Below are 20,007 nucleotides of genomic sequence, written 5' to 3' on the forward strand. Positions count from 1 at the left end.
TGTGAACTTAAAAGGAAGACAACAGGTAACAATTACAATGGGCATATTCAAGGTCATAAGAAATTCCAGATTAGTAGTAGTACTTTAAATTAAATGCTCGGGTTTTAACTTGTCTTTTCATTGAAAATTGGTAGGTTAAGTGAGACTTAACTTTTTTTTACAGATTCAGCTTTACAGAAATGCTTATCTTTAAATTGTTCCCAGCTCTGGAATGCTTCTGGGAAGTCAGTGTCTTGAAGTCCTCCTTTAATTCTTGCAAGAAAAAAAAGAGAAAGCTTTCTTTTCAGTAATTAATAACATTTCACAGAATACAGAATGTTCAAATTTGAATAGGTCACTAAGAATTTTACTGAAAACAGAGTCTTTTGTCATTTTTAAGCATTTATATTGTTGATCAGAAGAACTGGCATCTTATTTCCAGTACTGGGTTACAGTTCAGTGCCTTTAAGAAAATGATTACAGCTCATGGAGCATTAATCATTTTAATATAAGGCATTTATAGCTTTTTAAGAATACAGGACCTGTAAACACAGTTCTCTGTGACACACTTCCAACTGTGTGAAAAACTTGGCAAATTTTTTAAAGCATGTTTGATCAAAATTACTAAACTATGGAGATTAACCATTTGTATCTTACTGGTTGGGTACATAGTTTTGTTATGCAGAAAAAGTATGCAAAACTGCATGATTAAGAGCTCCCAGCAAAAATTTCTCATGCTTGTACTTGCAACAAGATCCCTTAGTGAGGATGTCTGCATGGCACTGCAGTACGTGGAAGTTGTATTTCATCCCTGAGGAGCAGTTTAGCTGCTTTCCAAGGCACTTTTAACATTTAAAAGCAAAAGACTCCACAGAAGAAGGTGGGGGTTGTCCATTAATTCTGGCATAATGCAGGACACTCAGGCTGACTCGGGTATTGCTTCCAAAAGATAAAGTTTTTGGGGGCAGCATTGCATGCCTGGCAGAAAACAGGGAGCCAGTGTTTCATTATGTGGCTTATGCATGAAGGGTTGCGTCTTCCTTCTCTTTGTTTAAACTCAAGAACTTGATCTGTTTTCCTCACTCATATGTAAGTGGCACATCAGTGCTAATTAAGTAGAAAGTATGTACAGCTAATAAGGTTGAAATCATTACAGATTTTCTTCAATTTCAATTATGTTCTTTTGATGAAAGTCTGCATTAGTTACCTGTTCAATTGTATTAAATAAAATTTTTATCTGTAACATCTGCTGTACTGATGATTGTGATTTTGCTACAAATTGATTCAGAAACTGAAGCACACCATTTAAAAAATTATAATGAAGTTGGCATTTTCTTCTATATTGTTATTTTTTCTCTGTAAAATTAAATCACTTTATAAATAAACTTACTGAAGTACGACTATAAGGATTGCTGGTCATTGTGAAATATAAAACCTGTGCTGCTGGTTCAGGTTATTCTTTCACCATGGAAAGTTTAGGTATTGCCTTAAGCCAGTCAGTATCAGTGATTCTACACAGTGCCAGGAATAGAAGTATTACTTTTTAAGGTCAGTTGCAAATGTGGATGAGGAGCCCATTCAACACAGTGGAAAGAAAAAGAAAATTAAAAAGGTGCTGGATGTACTGGACAAAGGAATTATGTGAACTTCACAGTCACTACTTCTAGAATATTTATGAAATACTGAGGGGTTTAGTTTTTTTTCCTTTTTTTGTTTTGGTCTATATAACTTGTTAATAAAAGAACTGGATGCGTGGAAACAGTTTCACGTGTGTCCTTTTGTTTCTATGAAGTGTTTATTGAAGCTGTAGAGAATTTGTGGGAAGTACTAAGGTAATGCCACATCTCAGCTGGGTTCTTACCAACTTTTCATGGCTGTTCTGGTAACTTCCCTGACAATGTCAGACCATCTCATCAGTAACTTACCTTGGAGATGAGGTACCTTTGTGTCTAGGATACCTACAGGCAGTCCCATTCAACAATAGGATGACAAGTCATGGTAAAACAAGTCCCAGGGCAAAGGAACAGCATTAGAAATTTATTCAGAATATAAGAACATTTGTAAAATAAGTATTATAAATGCCTCTGTATAAATAAATGCAGTTTTTACAATTCTATATCAAATAAACACAAAATAGCTATTTTACGGCTGCTAGGAAACTAAAAAATAGCAACACATTTAAAGCTAATTTCAGTACAATGAAAAATTTCTAAAGTTACAATGTATGGTGCAGTATTAAAGGAGGAGAAAATCCTAATAAAACCAGTAGAACAATACTGACATGAATGCAAACTTATTCACATGTGCTTTGCAATAGCTAACAGTACATTCAAGCTGGTGAAGATTTATACATATAATTAGAAAAAAAGTAATTTTTTTTTCTGAGCACGCTGTGAGATACAAAGTTTCATGCACTCTGGTGACTTAGAAAAAAAATCCCCACCCAATCAAGTCATGAATGGACTTAGGTTCTGTTGGCAAGAACCACCTACTTTTGTTTTACATATATATTATTTCTGCAACAAGTGTTGAGACAGTTAAGTTGCCGTGACTCCAGGTGCATTGCACACTTGTGTATCTCGTGTATTTCAGAATTGCACGAACAGAATTTTAGTTTGTTTCACATTTATTCTCAGGTTTCGTGCCACTTTAATGGCTACACTGGAAATGCAGCTAATTATTAATATTGAACAGTTTTCATGATCACACTAAACCTTTTACCACTTCCCTACTGATCTTTTCCAGTGTTCCAACAAATGAATCAGTAGCTGCTTGCTTGGGCAGACTAAACTTGTGGTCTGGCAAACTGTGGCTACTGCTGAGGCTGTGTGATACCAGTATTTCTTTTTCACCTACAAGCCTTATGGGAAGAAAATGGCTTACATTTACTGATGATTTACAATTTATTTTAAAGCACTTTAACAGCACAGTCTGCAGGGAAGATAACACAGTAAATGTGAAATGGCACCAGCAAATCTTCAGGCCTCAAAAAGGCACTGAGGGATGGCAGCAGCTTTTTGTGCCTCTAAACCCAGGTGCATGTTCAGCCCCAAGAGGAAAGGACTGAGAGGGAACCTCATCCATGTCTGTCAGTGTCTGCAGGGAGGTGTCAGAGAGTGGACCATCCTCTGCTCAGGGTGCTCAGCAATGAGACGAGAAGCAATGGGCAGAAACTGATGCACAGGAAGTTCCACCTGAACATAAGAACTTCTTTACTGTGTGGGTGACTGAGCACTGGAGCAGAGACTAGAAAGGTTGTGGAGTCTCCCTCTCTGGAGATATCCAGAACCATCTGGATGCAATCCTGAGTAACGTGCTCCAGGAAACCTGGCTTGAGCTGGAAGGTTGGACCAGATCACCCCAACAGTGGTCCCTTCCAACTATTCTGTGTTTCTGTGGTTCTATGCTTTCTTAATTTGTATCTACTGTTTAAAGGCAGATTTCAATTCAAACACTACCACGACATTTTCTTATGGAAGAAATTCTTGACTGTGAGAGTGGTGAGACCCTGGCACAGGTTGCCCAGAGAAGCTGTGGATGCCCCCTCCCTGGAAGGGTGCAAGGTCAAGCTGGATGGGGCAATGAGCAGCCTGGTCTAGTGGGAGGTGTTCTTGCCCACAGGAAAGAGGGCTAGAACAAGATCATCTTTAAAATCCCTTCTAAACCAAAACATTGTGAGATTCTGTTATTCTAAATTAAAAAAAAAAAAGAAAAAAAAAAAAAAGAATGAGCCTAAAGGGAAATCCAGTACAGTAGTGGCTTCCAGTCCTCTTCATTTAAAGGTACTCACACGGACATTTTGAGATGACCTCAAGTCACATGGATGTTTCGGATGCCAGAAGACAAAAGTGTAACTGCGTTTTTGCCACAGGACATAGTGGATACTTTTCTTTGTTTTTCTTCAGAAACAAGTGTGCTCAGCTACCACTGAAGCTTATGGCAAAACCCCACATTCCTGCTGGGGAGAAACTTGGTCAAAAAAAGGGAAACACCATAGACAGCTGCTAGGAAAAACCATAAGGCACCAGAAATCAATGTGCCTCCTCCCTCAGACTGGTTTGCAAAAATTTCCATTCACATTATAAATTAAGTGCAATTACCTTGAGAAAGAGGACTGGCCAGTCCCAGGACATCACTAACTAAAAATTTTGAAATCATCAGTGTTTTAACTTGCTGTTGCAATCAATCAGTATGATACTGGTTTTGTGGATGATTTATCAGGCTCTGGAGAAGTAGGAACAATTACTCTAAGGAAAGAGATGAACACCAACTGCTACAGTCTCAGATGTAACCAAGATGTAACAATAATGCCATATTCTGACACAAATTCCCACATTTTGGCTGCTTGGCCTAACCCAACAGTAGCCAAAACCAGTCAAAGTCCTCTAAAATATTTCTTTAGTACTAGAAATGGGAGAAGTAAATGAGAGAAGTTATCATAATTCTAAATACACTTGTAGAACTGGAGTGCAACTCAACAGGTAAAGCATAAAGGATAAACAACTCTTGAAATCAGATGTACTGGAAATAAGCTTGAAAAGTGCAAAGCAGAGGTGTAACATAGAAGCAGGCTAGTGCAGTGAATGGACTCCAGTTTGTTAGAACACACATGGAAGCTGTTTTATGTACTCTGTCAAAAGCAAGCAGGTTCTGAAGGTAACAGGTGCTGTGTCAGATTCCTGTATTTTGAACCCTACAGAAATCAAGCTGATCCCCATCATTTGCTTAATGTTCATTAACATAATAAGCCAACATTTGCAATTCAGCCAGTTTCATAATACAGTAACACGATGTGATTTAAACAAGAGATGTTAGCGGTAACAAAAACTAACCTAAGAAGCTGTAAGAAGACTTCACCATTCACATTCTGTTTGTGGTTGGATATCCATACACCTACACATTTATTGTTTTGTGCCTATGTATTCAATATTAAACAGGTACATTCCTAATAAGTACCTTTTTTGGTCAAAAAAAAAAGTATAAAAAGAAGACATTCTACCTCTTGATCACAGTAAGCTGTAATAAGCACTATACACGTGACAAGATTGGCCCAGCTTCTTGGAGAAAATCTTGGCTATAATGTAATAGCAAGAAAAAACAACTCTTTTACAAAGTAGTTTCAAACACCATGCAATACAATTACCAGGAGGTCTTCTATCATTCTTACCTACCCTTGGCTCAGACCATCTGTGTGGCCTGGTGAAGCTCAGCCTTCAGCCCTCTTACAAACTGTAAGAACTACAACATTATCATGGTTCTCAGAGATGCAACTATGATTTCCTGGCTTTTTTTCCCCAAACAACAGGACTTTTCCTGCCTGATCTGCACTGTGAGCAGCAGTATTGCAAGTAGGGTGCAAAAAAGCAAGGCAGCCTGTCATCTCCCCTCCCTGCAGCTCCCTATTTGGTTGGTTTAACCATAACAGTGAGTCTTGAGGATATAATATGGACTTGTGTGCAGAGGGAGCTAAGCACTTGGGAAAACTCTCAAATGATCTCCAAACTACCCAAATGAAAACCTCTTAGCATTAATTATTTTGCAGTGTGACACTGTCACCCATGGGACTTACAAAAAGTGGAAAAGAAGCTGTATGAATATAGACATAATGACACAGACAATGTACATAATTATAACATGATAATTCAGGCACTGCCATTTTACATTATGAAACAGTTTTTAAGGTTAACACTTTTATTATCCCCATGACACCTCTCTGGGATCCCAGAGATGGTGCTTAAAGTGTGTCGGCACTGACAGTCAGAACTTTTAGCGTTTGAAGCTCCCTAAAAGTCAGCCTTCAAAAGAAAGTAAGTTGTAATGGCACTAAGCATCTTCTAAAGAGATGCACTTAAAGGGAGGTTTCATTGGTGTGTGGTCTGGAGTTCTCTTCTTCCAGTAAAGCTATTCTTTGTTTGAGCATCCTTACTTGTGTTTCATGTCTCTCCACCATGGCCATCATTTGCGATTCCAGTTTCTTCAGCTTATTTTGATGCTTTTTCTTTGCTTTTTCATAAGCTGCTACCAAGTTGCTGTTAAAACACAAGGCAATATAAAGTAATTTGAAAAGTCTTGTTCATAGCAAGTATCACAAAAAATCCATGCCAAAACCCCACCTTCAGAGAACTCCAAAGTTTAGGTATCAATCATCTTCCTAAAATTTAGCAGTGCTTTAAAATGGATTAGATCTAAACCTTATTGGTCCAAATCCAGCTCAATGCTAACATCTATGTTTTTTTCTGGGGAAAAGTACACACTTTTACCAGTAAACTGGTAAAGAAAACATGTTTAGACAGAGGCTGTTGATGATGACCTTGCAGAGCACTGTTTGTGAGTGAGGATACCACAACATTAAGCATCTAATCATTTATAGAAACATTGCATGGTCAAAATCTGCTTAGAAAATCCAGAACTGATTTTGCATTTTCCATTTCAAAAAATCACATTCACATTCAGACGATGGCATCTTGTGCTAATTTATCAGCGGCTGAGAAGGTTCTGTGCCTCCACTTTGATTGAATAGGAAAGCTTGAGGTGGATATTGCTTTTCACCACAAAGACTTTCAAATACAATTTAAGGAAAACTACATTGTGAGTGATAGGCTCCTTGCAGGAAGGGCAGCTGCAGTCCACCAGATTCCTAGTCCATCCAAATACAGTGCCAGTAAAACACCCTGAGTGAGAAATACAGTTTAAGTGTGACTATATCCAAGAGATATAATTGAAGAGATATATTGAAGAGGCTGGAGCCAAAGAAAAGGGAGCAGTTTAAAACAAAGTAAAAGATTGATAAATCTTTTGCTTTTTAATTGTGCGTTTACTAGTAACTCTGTTAAGATTAACCTATTTCCCCATCTCTGTTCTTACCTATGTAGTTGTCAGAGGCCTGCTTGGAAGGTTTACATTTCCCACATCTCTAACTAGAGCCTTAAAGAGTCAATGTGTGTGAACACAAGGATCCAGAAACTTCTCATTAAGGGGAATATTACAGTGCGTTGCCAGAGCACAACAAAAAAACCACAATGGTGCATCCGTCTGCTGGTAGATTCTTTACCTGTTTGCCCTTTTAAGGTCATTAACAAATTCTGCAGACTGCTGATGCCTGATTTCACTGCTCTTCGTGAGCCTCTCCAAAGCACTCACTAACTCCTGCACTCTAGCTTTCAGTTTCTTCTCCCTGGATCAGGAAAAAAGGAGGTAGAAAACTCTTCAAAACAGAAATAACACTTTAGCTTGCAAGTCCACAAACAGTTATCCTGTGCTGGGTTGACAGGCTGAAAATATTTCCTGTATTACTATTTGGTTAATATAGGAGGTAGTTCTTACATTTAGCTTTCCCAAAGATTGGTATTTTTAACATTCACCATCTTAGAACATATGATCAGAGATACAGCAGACAAAACAGAAAACAAACTTCTCTGGTAGATCATAGTCTTGTATATATTGAATCACACTAAGAAATAAGCACAAAGATACATAAATGAAAGCTTAAGAATACCTGGAACATTCCATCTACTGTGTCTTGAATGAAACAGCACATGAAACTACCAAAGGTACCCACAAATCATGGCAATCATATAAAAATTTTATTAAAAATAGCATATCAGGATTGCTATTAAACATAATTTACTAAACAAATTTCTTTTTACTCAGAGAACCATCGAATGGTTTGGGTTGGAATGGACCTCCAAAGGTCACCTAGTCTGACTCCCCTGCAATAAGCAGGGGCATTGTCAAGTAGATCAGGTTGTTCAGGTTGCCCTAAGCACCGTTTGACTTGACCTTGAATATCTCCAGGCATGGGGCATCCACTAGCCCTCTGGGCAAGCTGTGCTGCCAGTGTTTCCCCATCTTGTGAGCAATTCCATTCATTTCAGTTACTGCCTCAAATTTACTCAAGTAGTCTATACTTGAGAATAAATATAAATACACTCTGTATTACAGCAGATGACTAGTTTTTTTAACAAGCCAGCAAGTCTGGTCCATGTGGCAGTGAGAAACAGAAAAAGTTAGGAACAGGACAGGGGAGTGCGGACACAGAAGCACAAACACAAGAGAAACAAAAGAATAAAGAGCACAGGCATTTTCTTCTATGAGAAACTCTTCTTTCATTCAAACAAGACAGAATGGTGAGGCTTAGAATCCTGATATAGTTACTAAAACTTACAAACTATGAACCAAAAGCTAATTACATGAAGAGTGCCAAAATGGAAGCAAGGTACCTTACAGTATTTTTACATCACAAGTGTCTCCACAAAGGAAAAAAAATCAAATGAGACAGAAATTCTGTAGAGGAGCAAGCATTACAGCCTCGGGATTAAGCTGGCTGCAAAAAGCATTTCCTAGCACAGGTAAGCATGTGGCATGTGACAGGTGCTTGTTCCTGGGGAGGTCCCTGCTCAGAGCTGATGGCTGCCCAGGCCACTCCTGCACAGACATGGGACTCTGTGCTGGTGTGGAGACCCAGGAGCCTTTCCCATGACCCACAGAATCATAGAATGGACTGAGCTGGAAAAAACCCTTGCTCCAACTCCAGTCACTTTACCAGATCATGGCACTCAGTGCCACAGCCAATCTCAGGTTAAAAACCTCCAGGGATGGTGAATCCACCACCTCTCTGGGCAGCCCATTCCAATGCCTGAGCACTCTCTCTGGAAAGAAGTTTTTTCTGCTCTCCAACTTCAATTTCCCCTGGCAGAGCTTGAGCCCGTGCCCCCTTGTCCTATTGCTGAGTGCCTGGGAGAAGAGACCAAACCCCACCTGGCCAGAACTTCCCTTCAGGTAGTTCTAGACAGTGTTGAGGTCACCTCTGAGCCTCCTCTTCTCCAGGCTAAACACCCCCAGCTCCCTCAGCCTCTCCCCATAGGACTTGTGCTCCAGTCCCTTCACCAGCCTCACAGCATAGACAGCCCAGAGTAAAATAAACCACAGCAGGTTTGGGGGGAAAGGGGAGGGAAATGAAAAAGAAAAGAAAAATATGGTTTTTGAGAATGACATGGAGCTGTGTTCAACTGGGTCGCAGATTTTGCATTATCAAATTTTACACTTGGGAACTTTGTGTGTTTGTATGGAGACATTTGTCTGTGCTTTGTTGTCCAGAACTGCTTTGCAGTGATTGGCCTCTTTCTCTGGGTTCTATCTCAGTAACAAGACTTGTGCTAACTCCCACGCAAGCCCACGGGGAGTGAATGCCCTAGAAGCTTCCCCAGCTCTGCTCAGCCCACAGGGATGCTCCTCGAATCCAGCTCACCAGGCTGCAGTTCCGAGGGTGGCCTGGCTATGGCAGCCTTTTATCGCCAGAGACAAGGACAGTGCTCGGCTTCAGCAGCAACAGAAGGGCTTTCACAAAGTCAGACGGGGAAATATTCCAAGTTAGCAGTTTATCCCAACAAACCCAGACGCTGGTTTACTGGCCAAACTGAAAAGGACATAAGAAGGGCCTTGTTGATGAAAAACCATCAGTATTCTTTGTACATCCCTTCCATTGAAGGAACATGATCTCTCTTTTCAGATAATGCAATCTTTTTCCTGAGCAGTTAGAAGCTCGCCGCCATCCACCTCAAATACAAATTTTATTTCTTATATCCTATTTCAGCAGTCAGAAAGACTCAGTATAGTCTACAGTCAAAGTCTGTGTTCTGCAAAGGAAACAGGAGGGAAAAAATCAATTTTTTGCTTACAATAGAACATTAACAAGAAAACATCAGATTTGGCAGAGGCCAGACCTAATGTGTTTGTGGAAAGGCACCACTGATATGAAGAACAGAGCAGAGTAAATTTGGTGCTTGTCCTTTCCAAAGGTTGCCACAGTCAGAGGCTCTGGGAAGGCTCAGTAGCACCACACTCACCACAGCGAGCTGGCATGAACAGTAAGTCCAACAAAATAAACACGCACAGATTTTGGGTGGCCAGAGGAATCTAAAAACCACATGAGGTTGACTGAACATTATGTGCAACAAAAGGTATGACTGTGAAAGCTCTGCACACCTGGGAAAACACCCTGCAGAGACACAGTTCACTGCAGCTCAAGTCCTTGATACACCTGCTGTAACAAAAGCTGCGTGGAAAAGAAACACAGCAGAAAGACTTTGAGGAGCCTCTGTCAGGCATGTAAAGTTTGGTTGCTATGGTGACTGTTACCTGATAAAACAATTCCATCACCTTTTGTCTGTTTTGCACTCACACCTTTCAGCCAGTCCTGTTCAGCTAAACATCAATTTCTTCACTTTTGGTCTATAATATCCTTAATCTTGCTGCTTGTCAAAGACACAGCCAGCACACTGGCCCTCCACAAGCTACTTAAACAACTTCCATATGCTAGATCTGAACCATTTAGCTAAATATGTAACAGTAAGTAATACTTCAAATCTACAGATGACTCAAACTTACATTTGCATCAGTGAAATACACATATTCCTTTTGGCTTTGAAGTCAATGAAACAGCACCAACTCAACTTTAAGCCCATGGAAAGCAACTGGTGGTTTGATTGCACGTACTAACATGTCTCAAAAATATTAAAAAGCCCTCAGTCCATAGGATCTATTTTTACACCTTCTGTTCCTGATTTTAAAAATGCCTATCTAAATATCTTTCCTTCAAGAGACATTTCATAGAACAATTAACACCTGAGCAGACAGCCAGCAGCAGCAGTAAAGGCACAGTAAAACTTTAGTTTAGTCAGGGAATGGAGATGCACATACACTTGGTTACTGAAAATTACATGCAAAAAACATGTAAGGTTTTCCCCAGAGTGCTGCACCTTCTGTTTTAGCAGCAGATGAAAAACCTCAGAGCTGTACCTTACTGGGTGGCCATGAAATTCTCTGCCCCTTCCTAAAAATCTCATGCCTCACAATGCTAACTTCTCCCACTTCCCTCCGTCTCTATCACTGATTGCCTCAGTTTGGTTAGAAAGAATTGTCCTTATTTGTTTCTCTTCAAAACTTATTGCTTGGTTAGGCAGTCAGCTGGAGTGATAATGAATCCTGAGGTGCTATTTGTTTTCCTTTAATGCAGTAGAGGGTTAACATCTTTACAGGATTTCCAGCACCACTTCACTTTCCTGATTGCTCTTTCAAATCAGCAGGATATGAAAAATCAGTCACTACAAGCTTATTATGGCAGAATATTTTAAAACAACAGTCACAGTCATATGCAGCATTTTTGAGATGTCAAAGCTGCACACCAGGGATGAAACTGCACTTGATGTGACAACCACATGAACATCCTACAATAGGGATCATGACGTGGCTGTGGCACAGCCTTCTGCTGCCAGTCTTCCAGAGTCCAGAGCTCACACACAAGGCTTACACACTGCTATTGCATCCCAGAGCTGCAGTACAGACCTGTATGGATCTCAAGAAAACACTGATTGTGTATTTTTCAGAGCAAACAATTTCTGTGAGCCTGTCACCTCACAGGTCTACTGGGGTGCAGAAGCAAGCACAGCTTTTGCTCCCAACAGCCCCTCCTCCAAGTGGCTACTGCAGCTGGAGCTGCAGAAAACATAGCCTTGACACCCTGCGTGCACAGAGAAAATGAGCAAGTATTCCCAGAAGAGGGAACGAGCCTATGATCTAAGGGCATGGCTCACTTCCAGCACAAGGGCTCTCTGCTGCGGGGCACTTCAGAAGTCAGCTGGGGAAATCCCTGACTGCTCCCTTTCCAGGGAAAAGCTCAGAATAAGTGTATTCAGAGTCTTACAGCCTATGCCAACAACATAAAAACAGTATTTTCAGTGAAACGCCTAATATGCTAGTAAAAAAGACTTTTGTTTTCTATTTTCACAATCAAAACACTCAGTGGGCAGTTGCTCAGTGGTTTTCAAGGGCTTTTTGTTTCAGACTTACAGGATGGTTGAATAAGAAGGGGCTAAACCAGTGTTCTCTGGTTTCAAGGCTACCAGTGGAGAGAGTGGGGAATTCTGCCAGAGCCATAAAGGAAAATATGTAACATTGGGCATATTTCTGCAGTTTCTGTCAATTTGGGGACTATGCAGTGACACCATGTTTGGCACACAGTCATGTAAGCAAGGTCATGAACACCTTATATTTTCTCTCCTGTCTGGGCATTTCCAGACATGTTTGGGTTTCACAAGCTAAAGTCTTCCCAGATTTTCCTGCCCTTGTTCATTTCATTGAAAATTCCCCAGTGCTGCAAACAGGAAGCTGCTCTTCTCTGGCATGAAAATGTTGATTTTTCTGCCCCTGGCTTGGAGTGTACCCAGCTAGTTCTCCTTCCTGTAAAAGCACTAGTTACCACCCCCTGCCCTGGGGTCAGAGCACCACAGCTCTTGCCAAATCTGAAGCAAAAGAGGAGCAATAAGCTCTCTCCAAATCAAGAGGTGAGAAACTTTCCCACAGCAGGGCAGAGCAGCCTTGCCATCCCTGGGGACATCCTTTTACAGTGCAAGGGACATTGCTGGACACAAGCAGATCCCTTCAGACCCTGGCTCAGCCGTTGGAGTGGCACCATTGCCTTCGACTCAGCACCTTTCCCTGAGCTCTGCAGACACAAAACCCTGAGGCAGCAGCACCAGCAGCAGTCGGGCAGCCAGTCCAAGGGGACAGAGGCTCGAGGTTTCCTGGGCAAAGGTATCCATGCAGGCAGGGCAGCCCCCAGGCATCTGGGTCTTGGGAAGGGGAGGAGGGAGAGGCACCTCCTCTCTGGTGATCCTGAACTATATTCCAGGTCCCTGCTTTGCAGGGGAGCACACACCTTCCATCCCACACTTCACTCCCACTCCCTTTCCTAATATGCTTGTGAGCCCGGTGTGATCCCTCACTGACTTTTCCAGTTGAACAGGGTGACACGATTGTTTTTTCTAGGCATTTGACTCCTCTCCTCTCAAGAGATAACAGCTGGACATTTAAAAGGAATGCAGATACATTCTCTTTTCATCAGCAGTTTAAACTAACATCCTACATCAGGCTGGCAAGCAGAATCCCCAAGCTAATTGAAATGCATGTTTGCCTCACTGGTCTGGGTTGGCCTACTAGGGAAAACAATTAATATATAATAAATTTTCTAAAGAGGCAACAAAGCAATACTGAACAAATGCCCAAAAAGTATTAAAATCACCCTTTCCAAATGTCATGTCTTGCTAGCTCACCTCCTCAAGCATCACCTGTGCTGGCTGCTCCCCGTGTAAAAGGAGACTTTTCTGAACACAGAGAAGACTAAATGTGCTTTAAAAAACACGTTGCTGGTGTAAAATACTGTACTGCCTTTTTTTTTTTCTCTGCTGACTGTCAGATGCTTAGAGCAGATCTCAAAACCCAGACAGTACCACAAGAATGTGTTACACCACCTGTAGTGGGGAGACAGGCCAGGTGTGGTGCTGGAAACGACAGACGGGCAGCAGAAAGGGAGAACAGCCCTGGAGGGAGACAACAGCAAACCTACCACACTCACTGCTCAAACATCCCACCCAGCTTTGCCAGCCCTGCCTGGAAACTCTCCAGACCTGGAGCTATTTGGAGCTCTCTGGGACAATTATAACCAAGTGCACAGCAGCTCAGCAGTTCAGATAACCACATTGTGGTAAGGAGAACTACTTATTCCATGTCAAAAATAGAGAAAAAGAAAAATTATGGTTGTCTGTGATGCATGTAAAAAACCAGCTCCTTGAAGTGCTTCTGAGGAATCTGTCCTTATAGCACCATGAGTCACTTCTCTTCTTGTGAGAAGGTTTCTCTCAGTGGGACTCTCCAGAGGGATTTCCAGAGATAGCCTCTGCCTCCTGAACCCCTCAGGCAGCCAAGGGAAACCACAGCAGGACACAACACAGTCACAAAAAAGACAACTCTGAAATGTGCAATGACTACAATCCATGCTAGTGTCTGGCTTTCACATGTCTCAGAGTTGCTTATCTCCTCATTTAATGGATGTGACAATTAGAGAACAGAAATAAGCAAATGTAACTGAACAAAAGGCAACTGAGGATGAATCAGCAGCTCCAGCACAGACCCTGACTCCCTCTCTCCTCTTTTATCCGCTGTATGTTCTTCCTGCACTTTAGTTGAAGAAGAAGAGGACTTTACGAATCAGTATGAGTCTTAAGAGTAATTTTAAATCTTAATCATTATAATATGCTTAATTTTAGGCATTTCTACTTCCATTTCCAAGACTCAGCCTTCCTCATGGTCAAGACAGGCTGAATTTCAATTATGCTTCTACAGAATTCTGGATCCTGCTATCATGAAACTAAAGCTGGCCCTTGAAAACATTCCAAGCTAAGATGCCACAACATGAAGTTTACTAAGTATAAAATAAAGGAAGGTGGCTTGATCTATCTCTCCCTGACACCATGACAGAGAATAGTCACTGTCACACCTTGGCCACAGCTTTCCATTGAAATGGTTGCTTTCTGAAGGGAAATATGGCACAAAACACAGCTGTGGTCTTCAGACAGGCATAAGGACCAAAGATTGCAATCAACATTACTGTGTCTCAATAGCCACATGGAAGTTATTGCAATAGCATGAGAATTAGAAATACTAGAAATACCTACTAGAAATACCTGCAGCTTCCACTGCTGGAGAGGCAGGACCATACTCTGTGCAAAATGTACTTTTTATTAAGAGCAAAAGAACTGTTTGCCAGTTCTACTGATTGGGACTTTTTTCCCCTCTCCATGGTGACTTCCCCATTAGCAGCATCACTCACTGTGTTATCTCTCAGTTTAGAAGTCATCAGACAAGATAAATGCATAGCTTCTTTGTTGTCTTGCCAGATGGAAAGTCACTCTTGTGAGGGAGATACTGAAACTCGTCTAGACTGGCACAATTAATGTAACCCTGCACAACTGCATAACCATCAAAGATCATAATTTTGTGCCAAATGATGACACAGGTCAAGTCACAACAGTCTAGTCACAAAGTGTTTTGCCTGCCATGGTCCTTAATGTAGTACTGCCAGATCCTTCCTGGCCAAGTATTCTAAAGCTTGTAAATTATTGTCTAAATAAGTAAACAAAATACAACCCTACACAGACAGAAGAGCTATCAGCAACTGGAAATACAAGAAGAGACTGTAGGAGGACCTCAACAATCACAGCATTTCTACCAAGGCCTAGGTGTATCACTATCATCATCCTCCTGCTAAAGCAAGATGGAATTCTTATGCCTCTCTAATCCTTCCTGCCATCTCCACTGCATTTACCTGCATTAGTGCATAACCTGGTACATGCCTGTGAAATTACAAACTCATGCAAGTTATACACGGTGCTCCCTGTCCTACCACAGCAGAGCAGAATGAACCACCAAGGACAATACTGCTTTAAGTCTCCCTAGAAGACTGGCACGGGTCTGATTTTGGAGTATTCAACCAGCCTCTCTCTCATAAAAAAGGCTTCTGGCACAATCATCACGGTGTCAGTGCCAGGTCATGAGGCTGCTGGGAATACATTTTTGCCCTCCCCAGAATAAAATATTTCCTGCCAACAAGCTTGTTTATGGATGTGTCAAACTAAAAAAAAGAGGCTTCATGTCTATTGAAACAGTCCATCATTCCACCAAGAAAAAGAGATGGAAAAGTAAAACTGTTAAAGCCTCTGGCAGAAAGTATTTATGATTGGCTGGGACAGAATGTGTCTCTAAAACAGTGGGCTTAGCTTGCAATACCAGAAATTTGTTAACCTAGATGTAGCTTTTAAGCTCAGAACCCTCAGATAATTTGCATTTCTACTAGTTAGCATAGCTATCATGGAAAAGTGATTTCTGTGAAAAGCTGATAAGATGGGTTTTAATGCTGAACACTACCCTAGGAAACCCTGAGTCATAACAGAGCAAATACATTATGAAATAGTAGACGAAGAACAGCTCTTGCCTTGAATTTCTGGTGATACCAATGAAAACTTGGTAAGCTTCATAACACGATGCTGGATTCCAGATTTACAAAAATATCCACATATGCAGAGAGAAGCCAACCTACCTCTGTGGATAAGACTGTTCTGCTGCATGGCTATTTACAGACTATGAACAAATAAATGCTTCCAAACTAGACCAAAACCCACACCAACTATGTCCTGCTGTTTTATTTGGGTTTCACTCCGCTTCGATTAACTGAGAAGAACCTGACAATTTAGCGGTAACAGAGGACACAATGGGAAAGCAGCAGAGGGGGGAACTGCCAGGGCTTTAGTCTCTGTAAAGACAGGATGAGGAGGGGACAGGAAGCAGCGCTGCTGATTGATATCACATGCTCTGACAAACCGAAAGACTCAAAAGCAAATGGATTTTTGTCCCCATCCTTGCAACTGTTGTCCCCTACACCAGTGTCTAGTACCTGGAGAAGGAATAGATAGGTCCATTTGCTGAAAGTGTGAACAAATTGTAACCAGCACTGAAACGCTTCTGAATGGTGCCATTTCAGCACTGCCTCTAGACTACAGAGCATGATATTCACTTGTTTCACATCTCCCTCCTGTCCCCCAGAAAACACAGCTACTGGGCAAAATATTTTTTTTATTTTGTGTTCTGGTCCTGTATCTTTGGCAGGTGAGGAAGGTACTCAGGGTAGCCGGCAGGATCTCTCCTGGTTCACACACAGTGCCAGGACTTGTTTTCCCATACAGGCAGCAGGAAGAGTACTGAGGGATTGGCATATGCTAACTGCATGGAGTTAAGTTTACTTCATTCCTAAAGATATCGAAGCCACTTCAGACCAGTCTGCATTGCTGCAGCTCTTGCAGAGGAAAATGCACTTTGATTCCTTTTAGAACTCTTTTGTGAATCCATGATGGTATATATTTTTCTGTGATATCTGAGGGTTCATTTACTCAGAAGAGCAGTTAAGAACTACTGGTATTTTTCAGGGCAGCTGTGGCTAAACAGGTTGCAGTAAGCTTTCTCCAGGTGCTAGACAGATCTTGAGAGAAGACTTCAGGGTAAGGAGGACTAAGCATTCAGCCTGATTTGGGTTGGCACACTGATTAGGGAGAAAAATACCCTGTCCACAGCTTGAGGGAACTGTGCTTGAGCCCCACTGGCAGCAGGAATCACATTTAGTACAGTCGTATTTCCATTACACAGAGAGTCTTCACAATTTATGTACAGTTTAATCCGATTATTTTTCTTCCCCATTTCTGCCTGACGAACTGCACTTGCGAGGCCCCTGGCTGGAAATCCATGCTAATCGAGTTAAGGCCTAGTAGATAAAGCAAAGTTGTTTTCTCTGTGTTGTCAGCAAACCACATTTCATGACTATACTCAAGCCTCTGCTAGCTAAGGTCATTGACATCTTCTTGAAATCCAGGAGCAATTGACAAGAACAGGAAAAAGCCCCATCTTGAGTGAAGACAGAAAATGCTGGTGGAGCAGCTCCCACCAGGGCTTTGGAGTGGGAGTGTGGGGGAGGCCAGTGGCTCTATGCAATGTTTATGTAAATTACTTTTTTGATGGGTTTTATCTGCCCACACACAAATGACGTTTCTGATTATTTTAACCACGGAATTTTGTTTCCTGCATCCAAACTCAGTACTCAGCAAGTGCCAGACCACTAAACAAATGGTATCAAATGTATGGATTCTGTAGTGGTAAGAATCTTACATTTTTATATTTATATAATGCCTTTCAGGCTTAAGTGACCATAAGCACTCCACACATTGCACCTATGAAAAAAGGATCTCTGGAATGAAACACTACAGCTGTCTGAAAGGACACTGCACCATTAAAGAGGGTATGAACACCAGAGAAACAAAATACGCCCTTGCCAGTCAAAATTCTTAGAAGCATATTGGACAGGTTCTAAATATAAGAACCAGATTAGATATTAGACAGCCATTTCTTAGAAAAGGTGGAACAACTACTGAAATAACCATCAAAACAGTGAGTACCTTTGCCATGAAGTTTACCACATAGCTGGTGCAGCAAAAATTGCTGCACAAACAAATATCTAGCTAATGTATAACTGTACTGAAAGCTCAGGCTTAAAACCTGGCTGTTGATAAAAGCAGTTTGTCAAGACATCAATTTTTGCTCCCATTGGAAAGCTAATGCTTCACACAATGTCATTTGTAATTGAACTGTGGCTCCACTTACATACTCAGGAGGAAAATGGAGTATCTGAGTCATCAAAATTCCAGCAATTCCCACTCCTTTAAGTCCTACCCAAGTTCTAACCTGTGACCTACCTTCTTAACCCAAGATCACACTGCAAATTCTGTCTTCACTAAAGGTTTTCAGTATGCACACAAGATAAGCCATGTCTGTGTTTGGTGTCTCACTCTTGGCCAGAAACAGCCATTACAGCCATTTGGAGGGTTTCTTGGACTTCTAAATTTCAAGAGAAGCCAAGGAGAACGGAGCTGTGCACCGTGTGAGGACTTTAATCAGCTAAAGCACAACAGCAAAAGAGAGGGAAACATTAGAAGCCCTTTGATCGTTTTCCTTCTCACGGGACACATCTGTGATCACTCTTAAAGTCCCCCGAGGGTAAAAGTGAAGGCTCAGAACTAAACTGTGCCCCGGGCTTACAGGACAAGTGGTGTCCCCGGTGAGGGAAGCTGCTTACCGTCGGAGTGCGTTTGTCAGCTCAGCAGTCAGTTCGCTCTCGGTGTATGGTCTCAGCTCAGCAAGGGTTAATGGTGCTGCGGTGCCATCACTGCATTCCTGAGAAACGAGGAAAGGCCATCTGGTTTGAAACTGCTTACCATCTTAGCGGGGAAAATTCTGAAAACTCTTTAGTTAACAGCTACTTTTAAAAAAGAAGGTGAAATAAACATTACAATGTTACAGCAACAGGGCAGGGTATCAACATACCAAGAAATGGACTAAACGGATTAACACTTCACAAATCCCTCTAAATGTTTTCTAAACCACTACAGCTCACCGAGATGCAGAATTCTGCTATAGTGTGCAAAACTGCTGGTGGCTTCCCTATATTTCTTTTGACACCACACTTCAAAAAAAGAAACACTGGGATCAAAATACTCAGATGATGCATTGCCAAAACAAGTAAGAAAGACAGTTACACACTAGCTCTGGATTTTGTTTTTAAACACATTACTGAGGGATTTTTGTGGGAACACAGCACTACAGTAAGAGGACTAAAGCTTTTCTAGGTGTGTTTCTTAATGCAAATTATTACAGTAAATGCAGAAATCTGTTTATTTTGCATTAGACTAAGGAGAGAAAAGTCTTCATTCTCAAATTATTACAGACATGGAGAGAGAGACTGTCATTACAATGCTGTAACTTCTTAAAAGAAATTACAGCTAATTTTTTAAAAAATTTTGTGACTGGAGGAGGATGGCATTTTTCTTAGACTCCCTCCCTTCCAGTGAGTGGCAACAGGCAAGAGAAACGTTCAGCCACAGCAACGTTTATGTTTGGCAAGACTGGCCTTGTGGTACTCCTCCTCAAAACAACCTTATTTTAGCCCAGACTTAACAGCAATTCTGCAAAGTCCTTGTAAGTCACAGCACGGAAGGAACCATCTAACAACTGAAGAGAGAAAAGATCTACATATGGACAAAAGAGGAGAAGGATTAACATGCTAAAGACTGCTATCGGGAGGGGTATATACTTTGGAAACAGTCTGACTGCTGACCTTGCCCAATTTGTCTTTGCTTCCACTGCTGGTTGAGCTGAGAGACCTCATTCTCTGCTCTTTTTGCTCTTCCACTTCAGACTTCAAGTGCTCGATATGGACCAGGTAAGCCTGCTCCTGGGCCTCTCGAGTGCTCAGTTTCAATTCCAATGCCTTCTTCTCCTTCTCCAGCAGGTAAAGCCGTGCCTTGAGCTCTGCCATCTCCTCCTGTTGAAGAAAGATGATCAGTATGCTGCTTCATGGGACTACATTTCTAAAGGAAGCCAAGGTTACACAATTTTCATCCACTCCCATAACCCAAGCGTTCTCTTCATAAAGAACACTATCAGTGCTATAATCACACAGGATATTTGCCAAGAAACCAGAATATCTTGAGTCTGTGTACGATGAGCTGTGCTACCTCTTCACCAGCCTCGGAAATGAGCTCAGAGCAGCCAGTGTGGTGCTGAACTAGACTGTCACGGATCTGAGAGTTGTCA

At 41.5% G+C, this 20,007-nt stretch overlaps 1 protein-coding gene across 5 annotated transcripts in view; it reads right to left on the reverse strand.

The window, feature by feature from the left end:
• Positions 1–2,003: 2,003 nt before the first annotated feature.
• MCC (MCC regulator of WNT signaling pathway) overlaps positions 2,004–20,007 on the reverse strand; it is a 195,023-nt gene continuing 177,019 nt past the window's right edge. For all 5 annotated transcript variants that reach the window (XM_071580618.1, XM_071580617.1, XM_071580620.1 and 2 more), the window contains 4 exons: positions 19,529–19,735; positions 18,491–18,588; positions 7,031–7,153; positions 2,004–6,008 (listed from right to left, as the gene is read on the reverse strand). In XM_071580618.1, the coding sequence (XP_071436719.1) occupies positions 5,828–6,008; positions 7,031–7,153; positions 18,491–18,588; positions 19,529–19,735 (609 nt within the window). In that variant the 3' untranslated portion in view covers positions 2,004–5,827. The remainder of the gene's footprint in view (positions 6,009–7,030; positions 7,154–18,490; positions 18,589–19,528; positions 19,736–20,007) is intronic.

Source organism: Pithys albifrons, chromosome Z, assembly GCF_047495875.1.
Source record: "Pithys albifrons albifrons isolate INPA30051 chromosome Z, PitAlb_v1, whole genome shotgun sequence".
In the NCBI taxonomy this organism is placed as follows: domain Eukaryota; kingdom Metazoa; phylum Chordata; class Aves; order Passeriformes; family Thamnophilidae; genus Pithys; species Pithys albifrons.